This window comes from Gigantopelta aegis, chromosome 10 (genome assembly GCF_016097555.1).
Source record: "Gigantopelta aegis isolate Gae_Host chromosome 10, Gae_host_genome, whole genome shotgun sequence".
Taxonomy (NCBI): domain Eukaryota; kingdom Metazoa; phylum Mollusca; class Gastropoda; order Neomphalida; family Peltospiridae; genus Gigantopelta; species Gigantopelta aegis.
The window spans coordinates 35,216,816-35,242,250 of NC_054708.1; the positions used below are offsets into that span (position 1 = coordinate 35,216,816).

The 25,435-nt window shown below is 34.3% G+C and overlaps 1 protein-coding gene across 20 annotated transcripts in view; it reads left to right on the plus strand.

Moving 5' to 3' along the window:
• Positions 1 to 245: 245 nt before the first annotated feature.
• LOC121384041 (zinc finger and BTB domain-containing protein 46-like) overlaps positions 246 to 25,435 on the plus strand; it is a 131,804-nt gene continuing 106,614 nt past the window's right edge. For 15 of the 20 annotated variants that reach the window (XM_041514213.1, XM_041514221.1, XM_041514203.1 and 12 more), the window contains exons 1-3: positions 246 to 380; positions 3,294 to 3,950; positions 4,568 to 4,947. In XM_041514213.1, the coding sequence (XP_041370147.1) occupies positions 3,317 to 3,950; positions 4,568 to 4,947 (1,014 nt within the window). In that variant the 5' untranslated portion in view covers positions 246 to 380; positions 3,294 to 3,316. Of the gene's footprint in view, positions 394 to 3,293; positions 3,951 to 4,567; positions 4,948 to 20,783; positions 20,944 to 21,685; positions 24,239 to 24,263; positions 24,418 to 24,894; positions 25,157 to 25,435 lie in introns of those variants that run through there. The other 5 variants (XM_041514218.1, XM_041514212.1, XM_041514217.1 and 2 more) reach the window with 5 other exon arrangements.

The window sequence follows — 25,435 nt, forward strand, 5'->3', positions numbered from 1 at the left end:
TAGCTAGGCCCGTTTCATCAAAATGGGTTTATTTTGTTTTGTCCAACTAGTGCTTGTGAGTTTTAGCGTACATATAAAATTACTGAGTAAATTTTGACCAAAATATGAATACGTATTGGTAGGTACGTTTTAGCATTGGTACGCTTTGACCAAAAAGTGGATTAAAGTTATGGAGTGCTTTTATTTGCTAACTTTCAATCTCAATTACCAGTCTATCATTAGGAGCACCCCCCCCCCCCACAACCCAACCACAAAGGGAGATAATTCAAACATTTGTGGTCAAGAAATGATAGCGTCACTTTTATGGAAAGCAGATTGATAACAGTAAATTCGATTAAATATGCTTTCTTATTGACCAGCTAATAATATACTACCTTATAGTAAGTTAGTCAAGTATGTTAAAACATTGCTTTTTATAAACATTTGTATTTAATATTCGTACAAGAGGATAATGTGTTCAAATTCAAAATGGCTTCCAAAGTACACTTGCATGCCAAAATGTAGAAAGAAAAAAAAACCGTGGCCACGCATGAAGATTTTTTTATTGATAAAAATAAAGCAGGGTAGGAGTTTCCTTTGGCACTGTCACGTATAAAGAACATTATAAATACTTATCATAGAGAGTTAGGGTTAGGGTTAGTGACAGTGCCAAAGGAAAGTTCTTCCAAGTTTGGCTAAGCCATTTGAAATTTATCTTCTGATGTAAACCTTAAAACTGTTAGTAAAGGGACGCAGTCTAATGGTGGGGGTACAGGACATATTTTAAACCAGATTTATATAGAGTAGTTAAAAGGGAGGTACATCCCCCCCCCCCCTCCCCAGTCTCTTGGTTGCTACCCACTTGAGAATGGCCAGAAATTTAATTGTTATTGCATATATCCTAGCCCGAGTACTCTGACTGTAAAAGAGCTAGACGGACATTTGGACATAAATACCTTTCATTACAGAGAGACCAAGCTATGTATTTTTTTGGCAATTCCCGACAACCAAAAAGTTGGCAAAGATTTCCGCTCTAATACCACAACAATCCTATATTTGACGTCAAATACCTTTACATCGATCATTTTCGAGTTGATTGATTAAAAGAAATTCAGATTTAATTTCTTTCTGTAGTATGTGTATTAGTGATTAATATGTGGATTTTTTTTAATCAGTTAACTCGAAAATTATCCATGTAAAGATATTTGACGTCAAACATAGGAATGTTGTGGTATTAGAATTTAGAGCGGAAATCTTTGCCAACTTTTTGGTTGTCGGGAATTGCCAAAAAAATACATAGCTTGGTCTCTGACTGTAATGAAAGGTATTTATGTCCAAATGTCCGTCTAGCTCTCTTACAGTCAGAATACTCGGGCTACATATATCCTGAACTATCGAATTCCGTCCCCCATCGAATTCCCTCCCATTTCATTTCTGCACTCTTTCTAATCACGCTGCGCAAGCACAAACTTTTATTCTACTGCATATGTATCAACTAACCAGCCTTGAACGATCAAATTAGAAAATGAGGGTGGAAAAAAAGTTTTTAAAGTGTCTTTGTCCCTTGTACAGTAGCGGTAATTATATTATTGCATACAGAAACCATAACCAAAGGTTATAATAGATTAAATCCTGTATAAACGAAGAGACTAGACTTGACAGGTCGATAATTACTGTCGTTTACATTAGTTTTGTCTGTATATTTAGTTAAAAGTCACATGACTGACACTTATTGGGGGGGGGGGGTGATGTATGGAAGGCTGTTAATGTCTAATCCACAATTGTTATTAAGAAAAAAACATTTTTTAGTAGATTTTTCTTCTTTCTTCAGCCATCTAAAAAAGTTGTTAGCACACGAAAAACATTTTCCTATATTCATGAACATTGTTGACTATGTGAAAAGCTGTTAAGAGTGGCATGATTGTTTACAAAACATCTAAAAAAATCAAATCTAAAACAAACTCTAAAAAAACAACAAAGCAAGGGGAACTTTCTAATCTCGAACACAGTGGTGCTGGTCGATAACCAGTGTTCATCAAAAACGTGTAGATATTTTCATAATTCATTTACATTTGCTTCATTGACAGTCTGTTGTGTTCTTGTTGCCTCAATTTTATGACGGATGTGGTCTTCCATACATTCCGCGTTTGTGACGATCACATTGGACGGATTTTGATGGTGTTAAAATATTTTACAAATATTCACTTCCTGGTAGGAATTTTACATTCGTTCACAACAAATGTAAGTAATTATAAAAAAATTATTATTATTTTACTTTGTATTGGACAAGGTAAACAATGATGTCGTTAAATTTATCTGGTTGTTGAACTGAACATGCACAGTAGCGATTTCCTGTTAATAGGACGGAATTCGATAGGTCCAGGATAATGATATATGTATACAGATATCTATTATCGAAGAAAAAATAAGAGATTAAACTATCAGACAATTTGATAATATGGCTACAAACTAAAATGGTCGTTTTGATGGTGGAAGCAAATATATTAAGTACTACGCCTCGGACGACAGACAATCAACAAAAGTAAAAGGTCATGGAATTAAAACTGAAGGATAAAGAAGAGTTGGTGCCTAAGAAATAAATTTTTAAAAACTTTAAACTTCGTAAATACCAGATATTTCAACTGAAGTTGTATATGGCTAACATAAATGATGGTGAAGAGTAAATGAAAGAATGAAAAACAAACAAACAAATAAAATAATAAATATATATAGTTGTATGTGACTGATACAAGCGATGGTGAAGAGTAAATGAAAGAAATAAAATCAAATAAATTAAAAATTATTTTTTTAAACTTTGTAAATACCAGATATTTCAAATGAAGTTGTATGTGTCTGATATATAAATCTTTTAATTTTGCATTGTTAAAGTCTCCAGAGACTTCGTCTAAATTAATGTTACTCTGCTTTTGGTCTTAAACCATTCCAATGTAATCTTTAGTAGACTGCTTTTCACAGCCATTACACAAAATATGTACCTTAGTCACCAGAGATTAACATCTATGAAGCTATTCATGATGCTCATGACAACTGTCAATGAAGCTCCTCCCCCCCCCCCCCCCCCCCCCCCCCAAGCTGTAAATAACCTGGATGCAGTTGGAAAGGGATGTTACTCTTAGTGCACATATTCAATGGGAATGTGAAATGGGTCTATTGGTCAATTTAGCAAATGGCAAAGCTAGCTCTGATTCTGAAATAAACACATAGATGCTTGGTACAAAGTGCCACATCCATAATGCTGGAATTGCCCATTTGATATGTAGATTAAAATATTAACAAACACATTTTTGTTTTAGATTTGGAAATATTGGATAATAAAATGGATAAGCAGTATTCTGTCCAGTTTTTTACCAAGTTTGTGGAAGCGATGCAGAAATTCTGCCGAGACTATATTGAATTTGAACAGGCAGTGGAGCTGAGTGGCTACCTTTCTCTGGAGATAGACAATTACAAGAAGGAGAGATATGTTCTCAGTGAGATGGTTCACAGTACTGGTGATGTGATCAGTGAGAGTTACTGTGTGAAAGCCTTCAAGACTATGAAACGTCTGCCGTCAAGGAGTTCTGAAGCAGATCTTGTACTCAGGGACAACACAAACATGCGCCGATCAGGTGGATATACAGATTCTCAGTCTTTACATCAAAACATTCCTTCTTCAGGACATTCATACCGATCTCGCATTCATCCTGCAGGGACAAGTCATTCTAGTCATCTTTCCAGTTTCTCTGAACAGTCATCCCAAAGATATGTACAGTCACAGTCTCCAATGAGACAAACCCAGCCTCCGTCTTTTACACAGGGTAGTTCTGGACATGGTAGAGAGCCACAAGATTCGCTATCATCGAGAGGGCGACCCATGCAGATTCAACCTCGACATTCCATCCAGGTTCCTGAGGGCCGAGGACAGAAACGATCCAGCACTGATGGGACTGGGGATGGTTCAAGTAAAAAAGGTTTGTCGATCTTTCATTGTATTATGAGGGCAAGCATTGCATCTACTCGAACAGTAAGTTGCTGTATTTACACTATTATAAAGTAAATATAAAGCAAAATATCTGGAAATGTGCCCCCTTACCCCCCCCCCCCCCCCCCCCCCTTCCTACGCCAGTGCACTATTTTTTTTTTACACTGTACCGCTCCTGATGAGACTAGTGTTAAACACATGGAGTTAAATGCAATAAACATTTTTTACCGTCAATTTCTTTAGTCTTCAGAACTCTTGTGTACATACATCTAAAGGTTGAGTAATGGTTCTGACCTGTAACTATAATATTAATAATATATTTTATTTTGAACAACTGATATTTGTCCCTTCAGCATAAAGATAACAGTTAGTCTTAGTTGTTTAGGAAGGTTGATGTGTTTTTCAATTCTTGTCAGCTTTACTATATTATTTATAGACTAATTGCCCAATTTAAGCTGCACGTTTTCATTTGCTATTTGTAAACATTTGTTTGTATTTGGTTAATAATATGAATTTGTCATTATTCGAACTGTACTTTACATACAGCTTGCATTAGAATCATGTTTCATATGATGAGAGTTTTTGCACTTGAAATTATCATTTCAGAAAAAACAGACAGTGATCTGGAGTCTTTATATAATGCAGCAACAAATATTGCATCTTCATCAGAAACTACAGCAGCAACTATAGGCGACATTGCATCGACCACAGCATCTGAACCTGTGTCCACAAGTAATGAAAGCATTCGTCTGCCATTAACAGACATGGTGACAATCAAAGAAGAGAATGATGTCATTTTATTAGATGATGAAGGTGGTGGTCCAAGTCAGTTAGATGTTGGTTCATTTGCAAACGACAGTAACTCAAGTTCAAATTTAGTAGACAATTCATCGCTTGGTGCAGGTGACATGTTTGGTTCTTCAGTGGCTGGCACAGGTGAAGGAAATCCATCAGGATCTTCCATGTCAAATGAGGCAATGGAAGAGGTAGGTACACCATTTCTATTTTAATAATTTGTACGCATTGATAGCTAGGTCTTCTGCAAACTAAGCTGTTTTATTGTAGTGGACCAACTGATGCAGACCAGCAAGACACCAGAAGCAAGCAGGTTTGGATCATGTAAATTATATGTTTATGTATTGACCACAGCTTACAGTAGTCTCATGATGCATACATAGAGAATAACTGGTTACTGCCTTTGGCTTTATCCTGTGAAAACCGGCCTCGGTGGCATCGTGGTTAGGCCATAGGTCTACAAGCTGGTAGGTACTGGGTTCGGATTCCAGTCGAGGCATGGGATTTTTAATCCAGATACCGACTCGAAACCCTGAGTGAGTGCTCCGCAAGGCTCATTGGGTAGGTGTAAACCACTTGCACTGACCAGTGATCCATAACTGGTTCAACAAAGGCTATCCTACCTGTGGGAACAGCAAATAAAAGATCCCTTGCTGCCTGTCATAAAAGAGTAGCCTATTTGGCAACAGCGGGTTTCCTAAAAAAAAGTGTCGGAATTACCATATGTTTGACGTTCAATAGCCGATGATAAGATAAAAAATCAATGTGCTCTAGTGGCGTCGTTAAATAAAACAAACTTTACTTTATCCTGTGAAGGTTAGAATGGCAAATTCCATAAGACTGCCAAGCGACATTTCCTATTCAACCTGAGCTGGATAAAGCCAATATTTTAGGCAGTAACCGGTTATTTTATTTATCTTGCAGTCTAAATCGAGTATCATCAACCGAGCATGGCTTTTGCAGTAAGGCATACAAGATACCCGACGTCATTCTTTGTAAGACACTGAACTCTAAATTTTAAATAAATATACAAGTTTTGTATCTTTATTGTGACATTAAGGTTTTTTTGTGTATACTGTACTAAAACAAATATTTAAAGAGTATGTTTTAAATCTAAAATTTAAAATCTAGTCTGAAATACTTGAGTCGAGACAGGCTTACATGTGTGTCACGTGAGCTTTATTTTTTTGGTTGGTGACTGAACATATAGAAATTTATCTAGTCATATCTTGCCAATGTATGTAGTGATTGCAGGATAAATTGCCTCTCTAAATAGAATGTCAACACTATTTGACCTATATCTTTTTAGTGATCATGAAGGTTCAACAAGGGAATTACTGTAGATGTTATTAAAGGCAAAATTGAAGTTCAGCTTCTAGATGAGAAAGTGACAGGTTTTGCCCTGACTCTAGTTTATAACACTTTTGCACATTCATTTCAGCAAATTATTTTGGAATGTCCAAAATGTAATGTTCTGGCTGTATTCTAATCTACAAAATGTTTCAGTTACCGAAACGGCTGACTGCTAATATTTATGGATGATGCAACAGTTCTTGACTCTCACACAGGAAAATTTTCTACATAACAACCAATTTAGTGCTCATTTAAACGATAGAAATAGTAATAAAAAGCTAGCTATTTGCATAACAACTATCTCTTTATAAACATTGATATACCTTAGAACAGAATTGAAACTGATCTCCTATGACAAGTATAATACTTTTTTTAACATTTTTTAATTCGGTCCACTTTAAAAAATTGTGTGGGCAAGACGTGCTGACATGACTCGCCTGAATGGCAAGTAAAAAAAAAAAATCCCAAGTGCACACCCTGCCAGACACAGCCAGTTACTAAGCTTATAAAAACATAAAATCAAACATATATATTTGCCAAATTGAACTTCAGTTAGTAGCTCAACTTCTACTAAATGCTAAGAATTTCATCTGCGTGTAGACAAATGAGTGTGACCTACTTTTAAAAATGGTTACGAAGTCAGAATAATCCTTTTAATGTAACTTTAATTTGTCTAAGTTAAGTTGTTTAAACCTACTAAGTTTTTATTTTATTTTATTGCATTGACATTGTTTGGCTGACAAAAATAGAATTTAAAATTGATAGACAGTATTTTCCATCATGTATTAAAGTCTGGTTTGGAACAACCACATTGCTGAAAAGAGCATGCAAATTTTCCGTAACTTGTATTTGTTTCTGTGTTGGAAGCTAATAAATATATAAAAACAATCATAACATTTTTTATTTTACAAAATATATTTAGTAAATAGTAATTGATTGTATATTTATTATTACTATTAGTGCCCTATCGTCCAACCGGAGGGGACTAGGTTTTATCTCTGTCTGTCTGTCAGTCTGTCTGTCCCACTAATAGTTTTTCAGATGTTTTTTGTCACAATGCCTTGAGATATTGAGCTGACATTTCAAGCCTTGCCTATTTTGCCTATGTTGACAAAAAGAATATATAAACACTACATAACCTGGTGCTTTTTTCAAGTGGCATTTGGTCACAGGACCAGTTTTTGTGGGGTTTTTTTTACATGCATTAAGAATGTTTGGATCATCATTTGTTTAATGCAAAAGGGTTACTCATGGCAGAATTTATTTGCTATTACCTATGTGTCATTCCACAACTGATAGGATTAGTCAGTTTTACAACCAGCACTTGAGATATCGGATGTATTCGTTGGTGTCAGAAACATTCAAGTAACTTTGCCTGCTGATTGAAATGCAATAATTGCCAAATTCATAATACATGCATTTTCTTCCATATATTTTGATGGGAGTAAAATGTCTTTTCTCGGGCTATGTATGAAAGAAGATCTGTTTTAATGCAATTGAGTTTGTACCCTTTTTTTTTAGAAAGTCATGAAATAATTTAATCTAACTTTCATTTGACATCTGTGCTAGTAGATTACAACTCTCTTGGACCTGTTGGAAATTTAAATTGTAATATAAAATTATAGTAACAGCATTGAAGAACAGGCTGCTGATTTTAAAAAAAGGTTCGTCGTTGTAGTAGGTATTTATGATGAGTAGTGCTAAGATCGTTTGGTGGAGTGGAATCCTGATACACTATTACATAATCTAAAGTGTATAACCACTGTTATACTTTTAAACAAAATATTCAGCATGTAAAAAGGATGGCTTGGTCCCACTGGAGATGAAGCTTTGAAATGGAGTGGACTAAACACTGTTTACAAGTTTACAAGATCTTTAAGACTGATTATTAGATTTTGGATTTTGACAGGGTAAATTTACTAGCAAGCCAAGTGAGTCACTGGAAGGTTTTTGAAGTGCAAGCAAACACTAATTTTACAGTATTTTATAGGATTTTTTAATTGCATTGAAAAAAATTAATATTATCCATATAATTTTACTATGTTCATGACAAAAATGTTCTTAAATGTAAGGTAGCAATATTAAATTTAGGTATCACATGATACATTTTTATAGTAAAAAAACCCTAACTAATGCTACACCATAACCACAGATATGACAGAGATAAAACCTGCTGCTTTTGTTAATTAATCTTCATGTTCTCTGTTAGTTGAATAATTATTAATCTAGCATTGGAAAGGTTTGGTGGAGAAGAAAAGAACAAGAATTAAGGTAAGAAAGCTTGAAATATGCAGAAGACCTAGCTATAACTAGTTGCTCATACAGTAAAAATCATTCATGGTGAATAGCCAGTACATGTATGTTCAATGTTGGCAAGTGTTCAGAAAACAAATTTTTAAAAATATTATTTCACCATACTTAAAAAACATTGTCTGTAAATTATGCCTGGGGATTTTTAAAATACTGGTTGATAGAAACTGTTTTGGTCCAGGGAACATGGAAATCCATTTTTTTATATCTTGAATCATTCCTTCCTAATAAGTGTGGAGAAATCAGATTTTATGTTAGAGGGATCACTTGACATTTGATAAATTTTTGCTCAAACAGGAGGACCATTCATTATCTGTTCAGAAAGTTTCACCACCAACTTGATTTAACTGTTCATATATTTCGGACCACTGGTTGGAATGGGTTTGCTGATTACAGTTAGTTCAGTGATTTCACGCTTATGGTGGATGCTCTGTTATAAACATATGTGAATATCATAATAGTAAAAATCGGACCTAGAGAATATATTTAATGACCAAAAGTTCTCTTTTAATTTAAACTATGAAGCATTATTAAAAAGGAAAATCTTTTATTAATGGCTCTTACAACTAACACAATAACCTCATCTTAGATATAATCAAGTACAATATTTTCAACCATTTAATAGGGAAGCCATGATCAATATAAAAATATGATTGATAAATTGGTCACTTGCTTGATTAATTCTGACCATAATCATCATCTTTAGCTCTTTGTATATTTTACATTATTGTGAAGAAATATTTTGGGCATTTTTCAAGTACTGAATAAAATTGAGTTAAATAGGGATGTGTTTTTTTAAACTTTTTATATGCATGTCTTTGACAGATAGTATTATGGTGTGGTGTTGTCCGTACCTACGTATGTCTGTAAATATTTTGTTTCCAGGCATATCCTCCTTAACAATTCATATATAGGATCATCAAACCTTGTATGCAAGTACAATGTGGAATGTAGGAGTGTCGCATACCCTAACTAGGTCACCACAGCCTACTTTTCTTGCATTAGTGCACATTAAAGAAAATCCTTGTTAGGCTATATTTTCTTTATCAGTTCATATATGATCATCAAACCTTGCATGCAAGTACACTACAACCTACTTTTCATGGAATTTGTGACAGGTGTATCATATACCCCATCAGTTTTAAGCCTTCACAGAGTAGATAGGATTTGATATGAAGTGTTTAAACATGACATTTATTAAGTATGGTATAGAGGTTTTAGCTTTTTAAAGATCATTGCAGCTTTTATTTTCAATGAGTTACTTATGTACATTATTGTAATATCTTGGACTTGCTGCCCTTAAAACTTGACATAGCATCAATTCCATAGTGTGACCAGGCACACATTTCAGGTTCTGTGTTTAGCCTATCTAAATTTAATTTTTGACATGCTAACAAATGCCTGCTTTCACAAAAATAAGGATCCCCTACAAAAATGTGTTGGTTATAATGTGCAATGGGGCACAATAGACTATTTGTTCGCGTTAAGTTGGGTTTTTTAGCAGTTTGCAATTGAATATTTTTTGTCAATCAAATTTGTTTGGGGGGGGGGGGTTTGCAATATCATCAGTATTTTGCAAATGTTTGTAAACATAGATTAAAGGAATAATTCCCACTATTACGTTAAACCTGTAGAAAGTTATTTCTTTAAAAATGAAAGTTGAGCATCAGCATAATGTTTGGGATCCCCCATTTCTCACTACAAATTTCATGTTCCAATGTTCATTGATGGTAAAAAAAAAAACCCACAATTAATATGCCTAAATCTTGTTTTAAAAAAAGTTTATTTAGCCTGTTTTCACTTGTCTGTAAATTCCAAACCACAAGGCTGCTTTTGAAAAGTTTTTATTTAGATACGTTTAATACTGATTATGGTCCAGCCCCTTGGGTTATATGTAAGTGTTATTTATTGAGGTGAAGGTGTGGATGAGACAATACTAAAATGGGTTTATTTTCTCTGGACCTATGAATGTTCTGCTGTATGAGTACTAGACATCTATTTTGTTCCTCCATGAATCTTCAGACTTGTTTCTCAAAACAGTATAAATATATGTCAAGTACAGGTATTTTGTGAACTAACATGCCTGTCTGATACAAGATGACTCGAAATTCATTTTGTGGAGTTGATGGCAATCTTTGCTTTTCTAAGCTAGAAAGTGAGCAGACTCACACTCCTGATATTAGACTTGTAATGTAACTTTTTAAACAGCAATATGGAAGATTTGAGACAAGTGTGGATAAAGTTATGAAACAGTTTTTGATATATTTGAAAAATTGTTAAAAGTAAGATGGAAAGCTAAAGCTGCTTATGAAACTGATTATCAGAACGCATTTTGAGGGGCATTTCTTGCCTGCTTCCTTTCGGTTTTGAGCTTGTGCAGCATATAAGTATTTTCGTTTTAATTAATATTAAAGAGGTGATGATTTTCCTATTCTGATTAGGAAAATTCTGTTTACAAGTTTTGAATGTTTATGATCTGTATTATGCTGTTATGCTTTTAATAAATGTTTAAGTCAGAGTTTTACAAAAGTAAATTATCTTGTCACATGATATAGTTCACTTAATTGTCCAAAGCAAAAACCTGGAAAATTAATATCCTTTTTCTGATTTAATAACATTTTGTTCTCATTTAGTTCAAATACTATTAAAAAAAATAACTGCTGTATTTCTTGACAATATACTTTAATATATTTCTGGTTTGACTTAAAATACTGTTACTGTTGAGCAAGTCTGAAGTATATATGTTGAGGAATTTCCTGAAAATGTGAAATACATGTTGTGTTATGTAGTGCTTACATTTATTTTGTGTATATACTTTATATATTTATGACCATGATGATTCCTGTCCGATACAAATAGTTACAAATGTTTTACATTTAATATTTCAATATTTCATGTTTGGAGTTGAGAAAGTCTTGGAGAAATATAATATAATCTTTAAGATTTACTGATTTACTTGTAAATACATCTGCAAGCAATGAAGTACTTCAGAGACTGAAGTCTTTGATGATAACAATATTATGGGTTCTTTTGTTTTTTTAAATAGACCAACACACATTGCTTTATATATCATAAAAATAATAGACCTGCATTGATCATTAAAATCTTGCCATTTTGCATGCTGGTGTGCCAGCAAATGCGAATGAATCAGAATAATTTGTCTATCAGAAACTGGTCTATGTACTGAAAAAATATCCACCAATGTGTTGTGCAAGAAGTTCAAGGAAGTTGATATCTATGAGCATTACGAATATTGATAATGATTCTTCATGATTTCTGTTCTTTATAAAACCAACACGTTGGTCGATTGAACATACATGTTCCTTTTAATGTGGTGTCTTTGTTACTACAATGATTGTTTGGATGAGTGTGCTAAAAAACATCATTACATGTATACGGGTGAAAGGTGGACAGATTTTCAGAATCTACACATTTGGTTTTGCTTTAACGATCTTATGAATTGATTAAATTTGATGTGTCTAGAGTACGAGGTATATTTTCAGTTCCGTCATTGGTCATTATCACAATCATAAACATCACATGTTTATAGTAGTAAATTGTATTAAGTTGTCAATCAGAACAACAGAGTTCTGTTATCCAGATTTCATGTTATTCTCAAGCCTTGGAATAATTAGAGCCAGGTCACAGACAAATTTGTCATTTGTCAAGAGTTCACAAATTGAATATTAGTGGTGATTTTCTGAAGCTCAAAATAAAGTATTTCTGTGTTGAATCAGAAAAATTATATATGTTAAACACTGGTAACTGAATGGTTGCTACATTACCATCGCATTTGCCTTGGAATAGAGAAAGTTTTTGTTTTGTCTATAAAATTAGTAGACCTGTGCATGCCCAATATTGCTATCTATGTACACTTGATCTCCTTGGAAAAACTAATTTGCCAATATATTCCAAATGGTTCATTCAGTCAAAAACATTATTTAAGCATATTTTAACATGAAACTTTACCCCCTCTAAACCGAACACTTGATAGATAATCAAGTCCCAAGGTGTTGTTTAATGTAAATTGTACTTCTGAATCCAGATGGTCATTCCAATATCAGTCATTATTTACCGCAGAATATCACTTTGACTAATTGTGTAGAGTTATACTCTGGTTTAGCAGTTTGTAAAGAGGATACTAAAACAATGCTCTTAAATTAAGAGACCACTGATATTACAAGTGTTTTCAATCGTACTTAAGCAAGCAAGTGATATATGGTGAAAATCATATATTACAAGTTGTAATATAAACACTCCTGTGGGAATGTATTCTATGTATTACAACACACTGCATGCTAATAAAATTTCTTCTGTCAAATAGTCACAGAAAGACATAAAGTTATATGATGTCATTTATTTACTTGTTGGTCATTGACAAACGAAAATGTTATTAACTTAGTATATTTAATCACCAGTACCTTCAGCTTTGTTGCAGCTTGGAGCTTTGTTATATATATACGGTATATATAGTTTATTGTGTTAGGTTGAATTACGAATATGATTAGGAATTAGTTCACATATCATTTACAACGGTGACCAGGCACCATGAATTTAATAATTTAACTGAATACATTTATAGTGTTGTTTCTTCTGCAATGTTTATTAAACCAAATAAAGAGTAACAATTCTTTGGCTTGACTTTCTGGAAAGGTGTCAACTGCACTTCATTTTCAAATGAACTTTAAACATGTCGAAAAGTCCGTTAACATTTCAACTTGTTAATTATTTAGTGGTATGTACCAGGTAGTGTTTTTTTAATATATATTTTTAACAGTTTTATTACTTTTTCTGTGTTAAATAGAGAACAGAATGCAACAAAATCTCTTGCTTCAATCCAAACCCCTGTAAGCCAAATACCCATCAAAAACATACTTTTTCTTTAGCACATGAATGTACAGTTAAAAAAGGTTTCACTGTATGATGTCCACATCGAGCCATCTCTAAACCCATGCCAGATTTAAAACCCACTGGCTAATTTGATCTAAATTCCATGCAAATGGTCTTCTTCTGGTTAGGATTAGGGTTATATTTTGTTGTTTATCAGTGTTCATATTTAGAACTTCACTATTGCCACATTCATGTGAAAATTTGAGACACTGGACTTTACTTCAGAAGGGAGCTTTTGTTGGTATTTTTTTTAGGAAATTAACACAAGACCATGCTGTTCTAAAATGTTTGATTCATTCTGCCCTATTATATCCCTGTGAGCTTGATAAGCTGTTTTGACAATACTTTTCATTTGCATAATGTACATGCATACAGTTTCCTATCAATTCATTGGCTAGTTTGCATTACGGTTGTGTCAGATATATATTTTTTTTATTCTTTTCCTTAATGGCTGGATTATTTTCAATACCATTTTTAAAGTTAACCTATTATTGTATTAAAACAGTCTGATTATTTTTGATTAATTAATATCTAACAAAAATGTAATTAGTTACTGATGTATGTACATATGTATAATATTGGAGGTCAGTGTTGTACGAGAAATAATAAAGTAAGACATGTTGCACCATGCAGAGATGCCAACCATTAAGAATTTGGCGGAATCATTACAAATTTAAAGCATAGATTATGCTATTACAATTGCCTTGTTCGAAATTCCGATATTTAGACAGAAAATAATAATTTCACATATTTGGTGTCGGATCGTATTTTGGAAGGCACAAATGTTGTTAACACCGGAGAAATTTAACTTTTTCCCTGTTCACCGTCAACTATCGTAGATTAGTTTCCTGCCTTGTTCTTTAAACTTATGGATTCCGAATAGCGAGCATAGCAAGCATGGCAATATAGAATAAACCAGTCTTCCGAACAGCCTCAGTATTTGCCGATTGGGTACAGCCCTGAACTTGACTTTACCAAAATGTTGAAAAACACGCTCCTGAGGCATCACTGATAACATTCCTCTTTTGGGGGGGGGGGGGATTCCTATTTTTGAAGGCCTGTTGGCAAGCCTTGGATTTCATACTTTTATCAACTCGTGCTGATAAATTGTGATATCACAAGACACTTGGAATATTCTCTATATGTATATCACTGCTGTCTGTAATTTTTGCAAATTCAGTTGGTAGTAAACTTAGTGTTACAGTTTGTAATATGAAACACATTTTTTTTTTTTCCTTTTATCAGTTACTGTGCAACTAAAATTAGCATGGTTGCTACAAATTGCATAGTGTGATGGTTACTGTAATTGTTTTATATACATGCCACAACTCTCCTCAAGAATGGCAAAATCATTGTTACCGATATAGGGACTAATGTACTCACTTTCAAGGCATTTCTTTGGGTGGGATTAATATTAAAAATTAATAACCCAAGGTACTGATTCATTTAAATCAACCACACACCAAAAGTAACATTTGTATGTTGTCATCAAGGTTATACATTTGATAAATATTTATTATAATATAAATACAAGAGAAAATTAGTGTTAAAGTTTAATAGCTTAAAATTGAGTTTGGTCATGTGAGTTTAAGTATAAAATTGTTACATTTTAATACAAGTCAGTGTCCAAAATGTTGGTGTGCACTTTTTTATGGGTGCTGTTGGACTGTTTTTTTGAAAACAAAATACATGTTGGCTTAAATTAATTACCACCTACACTGCATAGTATTGATAACAAACTAATTTTTTTAAGTAATTGTTTATGAGAGCAGGTTTTTGAATTGGCACATTGCCATAGGAGACTGTTCTGAAACATTAATTTATTTATTCAAAATTACTGTGAATTTGTACACTGAGAGCAGTTGCTCTCCTACACAACTTCTGGAAAGCAGTTTCTTGTTCACCGTTGATTTTCAAACAGTATAAACACTGAGATACATTAATAACATGTAGTGATAAAGTAGCAAAATAAACAGTGGTGTGAACAGTTTGGATCCAATTAAATGCCTTTGTGATTCCTGACTTAAATAGTCATTTTTAATATACTTGGAGGTATTTTACTTTTATGTGTAATGTTAAGATATTAATCTGTTAGATGCTATTTCAATAAAGACAAATATACTCTTCAAAAGAAGAAACGCAAAACCACATTGTCGTAACATTTGGAGAATTGATTTAATTATTGAATGGTGAGTCCGATAATTACCAAATGTTGCAGGATTGTTCACAATTCACTCTAGTCCATTGTGAGTAAGTGATAGGACACACCACCAAGGTCAAGGTCATCTGGAGTCAATACCGGGTGTGGCCTCCGCGTGTGTTGACAACTGCCTGGCACCGCCTGCCCATTGAAGCAACCAGAGTACGGATGACGTCCCGGGGGATGGTGGCCCACTCGGCCTGCAGGGCTGCTGCCAGCTCGGGTAGGGTCTGGGGCTGTGGTTGTCGCTGTCGGAGGCGTCGGTCCAACTCGTCCCATAGATGCTCAATTGGGTTCAAATCCGGTGATATCGATGGCCAAGGAAGGACATTAATGTTGTTGTTCTGTAGGAAAGCCGTTGTGAGACGTGCTGTGTGAGGTCTGGCGTTGTCATGTTGGAACACTGCGTTGGCGTTGGCCATAACTGGAACGATGTGTGGCCGGAGGATCTGGTCAATGTAGCCCTGTGCATTCAGGTTGCCCTGCACGTGGACCAGGTCAGTTCTGCCAGTGTGTGAGATGGCTGCCCACACCATGACACTACCCCCGCCAAATCTGTCCACTTCCTGCACGCAGTTTGCCGCATAACGTTCACCACGACGCCTATACACGCGACATCTTCCATCATGACGTCGGAGCAGAAATCGGGACTCGTCACTGAACCACACCTGTCTCCATCGCAGTTGAGGCCATTGTCGATGAATCTGGCACCACTGCAGTCGGAGTCGACGGTGTTGTGGTGTTAAGATGACACCTCGAACTGGACGTCTGGCACGAATTCCTACCTCACGTAGGCGGTTCCGTACGGTCTGGTCGGATATCCTGCGCAAACCTGGTATTGCTGCGGCTGTGGAGGTGGCAGTAGTCAATCGTTCCCGAAGGTGGCGTACCCGGATGTAGCGGTCCTGCCCGGGGATAGTGACCCGTGGTCGACCGGATCTAGGGAGGTCACGTGTTGATCCATGTTGCTGGTAACGGTCCCACAGTCTGGAGATGGTGCTTGGGGACACATGGAATGCCCTGGCAACGGCCGTTCTGGATTCGCCTGCGTCTAGTCGGCCGATGGCATTGTTTCTCTGCGGTTCACTGAGACGTGGCATGTCCTGGATTGTCAACTGTCGGCCAGATACAGAGGCCAGGCAAGCGAACACCCTGCACTTTTATACTGTCGGTGTTCATGTTGCACGTGCAGACAACGCACGTGCTTTGGTGACATGGTTTGCACGTGGCTGCGTTTTTGCGAATATTCACATTTTGGAACTTTATTGTATTTATCGAATGTAACCGTGGGAATGTGTTTGGGACATGCAATGACCTTATATTCACAAAGCATGAACCGGTAGGAAACATAAAATCGGAGTTATAACCCATTTGTACCCTTTTGCGTTTCTTTTTTTGAAGAGTATATATACTGCTAGTACAGGGTACTATACATAGACCCGAATTGTATTCAAGATATACAATATAGATGTATGGAAATAGATAATCTAAACAATAAAGTAAGTAATGTCTACTTTGAATTATAAAAATGGCTCTTAATAATTAAAAATATGCCATAGAATATGTCGAAGTGTTTAAATAAAAATTAGGCTCTGTCACTTTGATGGTTTATGTAATTGGGTCGAGATTTCTTGCTGATTACCTCAAGAAACTAAAATGAGATGAGTGCGACAAGAAGTTGAAACATTTTAATTTTGGATTTTCTTATTCTTCTTATACCGAAAAGTCATCCATACAGTACTACGGTTTTCACTGTTTATGTTGTCAATATATAGCACATTTTAAAACTTTTATTACTGCTAATACAATAATAACATCAAGAAGTACCTCAGTTACTTGCTATTTACAATCTACATTCGTGGGTAGCTATGGTACTCACCATTAAAAGCATTTTATTTTAGTTTGATTATTTGATTTTTAATAATTGACATTTTTAATATAGAAAATAACCAGGTTTCTGCAATTATTTCTAAATTAAAAATAAAATCAATTTGTCAGTATTACAGACAAATTTTCTTGGTCATTGTCTTTTTGTGTAATATCTCCAAAAACATTTAATACCAAATATAACATATTAGTTTTTCCGTGAACAAATTAGCATATTGTACACTATTGTTCATTTTCTCGGTGACCACTGTAGTATTTTTGCTGTATGGTTCTGTAATATATATTACAAATGATTATTGTTTAGCACAGCAAGATTTATGTTGGATTTGACAAAACATGAATAAGCTGTTTATTCCAGTTAATGTCCAACATATTTTTATTGAATTAATTGGGGTTGACTAGTATTTTAAAAATGTATTTTGTTTTAATATCTGAACCCACCGTTGGCTAAAACATATTGTGATTACAATCAAACAGCAAAAGATGGCAGTATTTTTAAAGGTAAAAACCCCCAGCAAGACTGTATTCTTGAGCAGACCCTTAGAGTTTGTGTGCTTGGAAACATTAGTGTTGAGGGAGAGGCCAAGATTGTTGAAGATTTAAAGAGTATGGATATACTTGGCGTGATGTAGTTGACATAGCAACAGACTATACTGTCAGACTGGGAAAGAGGCATTCTGAGAAGCCCTTGACTTTGAACTGGTTCCGTAAATTCATCTCTAGATGGCCTGTATTGTGAGTCCTTAAACCACGTGCCATTGAACAGCAGTGTGCTAAATGTGCCTCTGCAGCAGTGATCTACTTTGATGGCCGTGAACAGATAATCACAAAGTACAGTCTTTAGGATAAGCCTCATCTAATATTTAATGTTGCTTTTAAGAGTGTTACATAGAGCAATATTTCTTCATATATTATTGGTAAAACAGATGACAATCTCCAGGTCATTTCTTCTAGAAACTCACAAAGGACATTTTAGTGTTCTCTGATTAACCTGTCATTTAATGTTTGGATTTCATATAATATTAAAAACCTACATGTAACTGGCCTGTTGAACACACACACACACATGCGCACACACCCCCCCCCCCCCCTCCACACACACACACACACACCACACCCCATCAATTGTTTGTTGTTTGCACAAATACAGAATAAATGACGGTGAAATATAATAAAGTTTCCTCTTTCTTAATGCAATATATGTTGTGTAGCTTTAATGTAAAACATTTAAAAACAGTTTTACGTATCTGTTGGAGTAGGAAATAAGAAAATCACTGGATGATAATTAAGTCAAGATGGTATTACAACAATAATTGTATTGTGCTGTAGGCTGATGAACCAATAAAAATTCAGACAGACTAAAGTGTAGTTGGTCTGACGGTCTGACTGTATTTTCTATTTCTGTATTTCTGAATTTACTGTGTTCCTGGGTTAATTTATTGGAATAGTTCTGGATCAGAGCATATTTTGTTTTCAACATTTTAATCAGCAAATGAGCTAATAATTTTTTATATTATTATTGGCATCTATTAGTGCACAGTGATTGTGATGCAATTCTGAAAAAAATTTTTCCCTGTGTAATAATTTCTGTGAATTGGGAGAAAACTGGGATCTCCGTTTGTTGAGGACATTTTCGCATCATTACTTGCGACTTTTGAGAAGTTTTGTTTTAAAATGTTATTGTTGTGATTCAAGTAAAGAATGATCACCATCATCTTGACAATGTTACGGTCATTTCTTTTAGTGGGTGCTAGAGCTAGTTTGATGGTAAAACACTCACTCAATGTGTGGTCGATCTAGGATTGATCAGTATTAGTGTGAGCCCACTGAGATATTTTTCCTTCTAGCCAGTAGAAAATTGTTCAATCACAGCAAGCAAGCTATGTTTGCGAACTGTTCGACAGGTCCCCGATATGGTCATTTGGTTTAAACCAGTCTAGCGAACATATTTCTGATCATTTTAACTGAACTCGACCTGGTGTTCCAGTGGCCGTGGTATATATTATCTTGTCTGTGATATAAAAGATCCCATGCTTCCTTGCAAAAAGAGTAGCTCATGGAGTAGTGACAGTGGGTTTCCTCTCATTATTGTGTGATCCTTAACCATATGTCTGATGTCCTATAACCGTAATGTGTTTAGTACGTTATTAAATTAAACCCTTTTTTTTTTTCTTTATTTCATTCTCTTGGTTTGGGGACTTTGTTGCTTATGAAAGGAGGTAATTGTATCGGTAGATAAACTAACATGATAATATGGTTCGTTATGTCAGTAATAGCCTGTCCTTAATTAAGGAACAGTGAGCAACACTTAATATTTGCCAATGATGTGATTTGTTGCCGATGTGGTCATATCATTTAACATACAATGCATAAACCAGTTTAGTGAACGTTTTCCTTTTCTGGATTGACATAGCCCTGGTTCTTAGGTCATGGAACAAGATGCACAAGATCACAAATGTTAGCAGAATTTAGACAGAAATCCGGGAAATCATGGAATTTGGAAGTGTAGTTTCCCAGGACCTTGTTTTACAAAGTGCAGGGATGTGAGAGCCATGCAGAAACACGTAAATGCGCTTTTTCATTTCATCTAAAAAACACAATAGCAACATGATGTTCAATACTGTTGACCACACAAGGTTTATTTGCATGTGTTCACAGTTTCAAGTATGTCTGCAAATAAAATATTTTTACCTCATTAAAATTACAATTTACTTTAAAAAAATTGCTTAGAATATGAATATCTTTATAACCAATGCATTTTTGGATGTAATGTTTTTAGAGTATCTGGTTATAATATGTTAATAATGTATGATTTTTTTCCAATGGCCAAACAGAATTTGAAATAATTTGGTTTTATTTTAATCACTAAATATTTAACTTTGGAATACCTTGAAAGAAGGACTATGACACTACCAAATTATAATAATAATAGAAAAAAAAAAAGAAAAGTTTTATTAAGTGTTGCCTTCATGGGGTTGATGGGGGTGGTCTATGCTCTTCTACCTCTAGTAGCATAACTGCTTGACATGTCCTGTGAACATCGTTCAGAGACAAAAATATTTCTTTTCTATTTTCATTGTTCATTCTCATCCTGAATATATTGGTGACATTTTCGAGATCGACACTATATTGTCATACCTCAGTGTGCAATTTGTAGGTGAGACTGGGTTTTCAGTACTTAAAATCTAATGAAATTAGACTTAACTTTTATGGCATTCATGACGATGTCTCCTTTAATATGTCTGATGGTAAAAAGTAATTAAAAAAGCATTCCCCCAACAATGAAATAAGAGCATATAGCTTGTACAAAATTAAATATTGTTTCTTATTATATGCAATAAAAGCAGAGAATTTTGTAAATAACATCACCTTTTTCTCTAATGTTAGGTAAATGAGGAAGGGCAATATCCATTTGTATATTCCCGGCATCCTCGGAAGTCCATGAGAGAGAGATTGGTGAAAGCAGTTTGCAAATTTCCTGGCTCGGTCATAAACCCGCGTCTCCTGCAAAAGAAGTTATTTGGAGCACAGATCAGCCAAGTGAAAAGTGATTATTCTTTTCCTTTCTTTTAATTTTTAAATAAATGAACGTTTAACAACCCCCATGGCATTCATTTTATGGATAATGAAATGTATGTTTAGTTTTTTTCACTGGTAGCACTAAGACACTAAAAATGAAAAATTTTAACAACATATTTGTAAATATATTATGGATAATATTACTCATCTCAACTTATCATTGTGATTTGCAATAAATTTTATGTTTTTGTGATGTTACGGTCAAGTTCTCTTCTTTATTGGCAGCACTTTTGTATTAGTAAATGAGAACGTGTCATATTTTTAGAATGTTTTGTTTGTGGCTGCCTGTCAGAACCCAATAGAACTAGAAGCCTAGTTGACAAGAGTTGTATCTCTTGGGGAATGTTCTGCCAAATTTAAAGGAACCTAGATAGAGCTTGGAATGTTATGGGCTTTGACTAAATTACTTTATGATGATGAATAAAGTACTTGAGCATGTTAGCATGCTTTCTTTACACATTGAGTCTAATAGATTTAACGATTGAACTTCTTTTTTTTTTTTCTTTGGTGCCAAGGCTGTATTAAACACAATGAGAAACATTATTAATGTTGCGATGTTTACAAAAAAAATATCAGTTAAGCATATTGCTTACATGTAATATCATTATGAAGATGTCACTGAGAAGTAGTGATCCATATTTGACCCTGATCTTAAATGTTGGTCTGACATTTTAGTTGTTATTGCAAGTTTGGTTAATTTTGTTTTCCAGTTGAATTGGATTATCTTGAGAGCTGTGGTTTTGGAAAATTAACCTTGTTTGAGAAGAAAATCGGAATCAAACCCAAGTGGCGCTTTGTCAAACTGCACCCTGATGAGTTGGACTTAAAAAATGCTTTGCATTGTGAAGTGTTGTCCCTGGCAGGCTTTTCAGTCGCAGAATATAGAAATGTGTTTGACGATCCAGGTGGCTGCCATGGTTAATAAACTTAACTAAATAAAAGTTTCCCTCTTCTGTGTGATGTCTTGGACGTACGTTTTATCAGACGTCTCTCCCTGGTTGAATGTGTTGTTATTGTATATAGATCTTGAACCTGGTAACTGGATTGCAGTGGTATTACTGGTGAGTGCCACTGTTACAAACTAAAATAGAGCTTGCATTTGAGTGTACTTTTAATTACCTTTTTGACAACATTTGACATTAAAATAGCAACTGAAACACCCTAGACGTAGTATGTACAACTTTTAAATTTAGAAGAAAAATTATGATATTTTTTTTTCGAAACACTGTTTTGATGAAAAAAATAAAGTATAGTCCTTAAATGTGCCATTGAAGACAATCAGTTGGTGCAACACTGGTGGGAGACGATTTTTGTACTTTTCTCCTCATTTCATTTGGGGGAAATGACGTATTCATAATTTAAAAAAAATATTTAAAATATTTGATTTGTTAAAATAAAATATAAAATTTAATTGGAGGTGTAGCAAAATTGTTTTAAAAAGTGTTTTTTGTTGTTTTTTAAGATTACTTAGTAAAAATATCTAAATTTGTTAGTGAGATGCATTATTGTTGACTATTTTAATGGAACAAGAACTCTGTGCACCCAAACAAACAAGTTATGCTTATGAGTTGACAACTAGGAAGTTTCAATTTACAAGCACACCGGAAATCCACATAAACAGCCAGGTTGTTAATGTTGGATTATGCTGTTTTAGTTTTATTGAGCTTAAAGTGACACCTATGCTTTATCACAAGCACCCACTAATAAAATAACTGGTTCCCACCCTAATATTGTGTATTAAAAAACCCACCAAAAAACCCTCCAACAACATTTAGTAATGCCTTTGAGTACCCATGTCAGTTGAACACAGTGCAGGGAACATTTTGTTTTCAAAATCTTGATTAGCAATATTTCTAGTCAATTGAAAAAGAATTGGCGACTATGGAAGAACATAACAAAATTTCAAATACCCTGCAATATGAAACGGTCTGAAATGAAAACTTGTAAAAGTGTTTGTTGATCAAACAGATTTGGATATATTTATTTTTATTTATTGTGCTACATTGTTAATTCATATTTGTTGTGTCATAATGGTTGTGAATTTTAACTCAACATGTTGAAGATAGGTGTCATTTGAGTAATTTTGTTGATGATGGGATCTGTGTTTGTTGTAATATTCGTGTTTTGCAAGTTCGTTTGAAAACTTTGAGAGGCCATGATCGGGTAAACGGGGTCACTTGTTGCGTTTTTAATTTTGGGTTTACACAATGATTTTACACTGCTAGGTGCACTTAAGGGATCAATATTTTCATCAATTTGTTGTAGAATTTTTGTTGGCAAAGCATGAGTTATCAGTGTCGTCTGCTGTCAGTGACTGTACATTCTCGGTCAGTTGATTTCACCCACCAGGACAATTGTTAGTTGAAATTCTGCTTGAAGAGGCCGATGCAGCAAGCGTTGCTATATCGTCTGGAGAGTATTCTTCAGGGTCATTTTCTGGTCCGAATAGTTCTTCAAATTCACCCAAATTAAACGACACGGCATCTTCTATGTGTACGTCATCCCTATTTGCAAACAGTGACACTTCACCACGTATGAATACACGTAAACAATGTTACAGTAGGTACATTGACTTTTGGAGATGGTATATCGTAGAATGAACCACTTGTAATCAGCCGATCAAAATGCTTTATTTCTTACAGGTATTTTACAATGCTAGTTAATCCAGAATTAAACAAAATTGCTTTTTGTATAGCTCAGTGTAAAGTGTATGCTTAACCACTGAATAGTTTGATGAAATATTTTAACTGTATATTGTTTATAAAGAAATATACTAGTGACTGTCTAATTATTGTGTTTTGATGGCAAATATGCGATACTTGGTGTTATTCTTGTTTTCATTTTGTAAAAAAAAAAATGACCCATTGTGTTGAACATCAATACATATTCTTGTAGGACCATAATAATTTGTTGTGGCTTTCATTAATTTTAATGGTCAATAATAAACAGTTATTAATGGTTTACATCAGTTGTTAGTTATGTTGTTTGTTTTTCCTTTTCAAAACTATAGTGTAATTGGTTGCGATATATACCATGTATTGAGATCATTACAACATACCCAAAAAATATAATATTAAGCGATGAACTTAAGATATCCCAGTCAATAAATTTATATAATTATGCCGAGAAAAAGAACGATTTAGTGGGGGCAAAAAAACCCAATCCTGAAACAAATGATCGAAATTAATATCAGATTATTTTAGTACCATTAACTTATTTTGCATTGGATACCTATTATGATGGCCTGTCTCTGACAATATTAACAATACTGTTTTGTTTTCCCGGCAGATGGCCTATGTGTCCCATCGAAGTGTGACCAAGGGTTCCTGGGTATCACTAAGAACCAAACTCATAAGGGCAATATCCAAGTATCCAGGCCCATTGGTGCCAGTTCGAGAACTTCAGCGATTAGTCAGTGGACCAAGTGTGGAGGAGATTAAATGTAAATATTCCTCTTGTCGCGATCAAACTTCATCCAACATTATTACATCCAGTAATTTAATAGTACTGTGTATCTCTATTGAAATTACATGCTTTAATAGCCTTTATACATCTGCACACTATTATAACAAGTAAGTAACTTAAAGGAAGTGTTAAATTTAATACTTTTAAATAAAATCTGGTCACATATGTAATATAGGTACATGTAAAAATCCATGATTTATTATTTCAGTATAATTTCATACACCTTTATTTTTAACTAACACACTTTGAAATTATATATTGCTTTAACATGTCAACCAAGTTTTAGTTTGGTACTAGTAAAAACAAAATAGCTTCCACCTGTTATCATCATTTAAGCTGTTTGAATTAGTTTATGAAATAATTAATGATTACAATATAAGAATATGGAGTAAATATATATAGCACATCTATTGATTAAAAGAGAAAGAATGAGTTTATTTGCCTGCTTTTTCAGTCCATCTTGGCTGTCTAGAACAAGAAGGGTTTGGTGCAGTAAAACTGTTTTCAAGGAACACAGCAAGACGTTACATGTTTTTCCTAAAGACACAGTTTGATGCCATTCCACAACCAATGATGAACGAACTCTTAGCAACCTTTGTCACCCCTGACATTTATAAGACAATGTATTACAATCTCGATGATATGGATAGAGATTTGAAACAAATTTATCTACGCCATTGCAACAGATCTCCTTATTATGATGAGCTTTTGAAGAGGTAATATGTGAAGAAATGGTGTTTTTTTTGGTTCTAGTGCTTTGTAAATTACATACATTGTCTACATGGCCTGAAATGTGTTTTTTTTTGGTTCTAGTGCTTTGTAAATTACATACATTGTCTACATGGCCTGATGAGAAGGGAGCTGGAGCAATTCTGTATCGTTAATTTTTAATTGTACTGCAAAGAATGATGATGAATTGATGTTTGAATTGCCAGAAAGTTCTAGAGAGGGCAAAACAATTAGTTGTGTGGTCTGTAATAAAATAAAAATCAGAA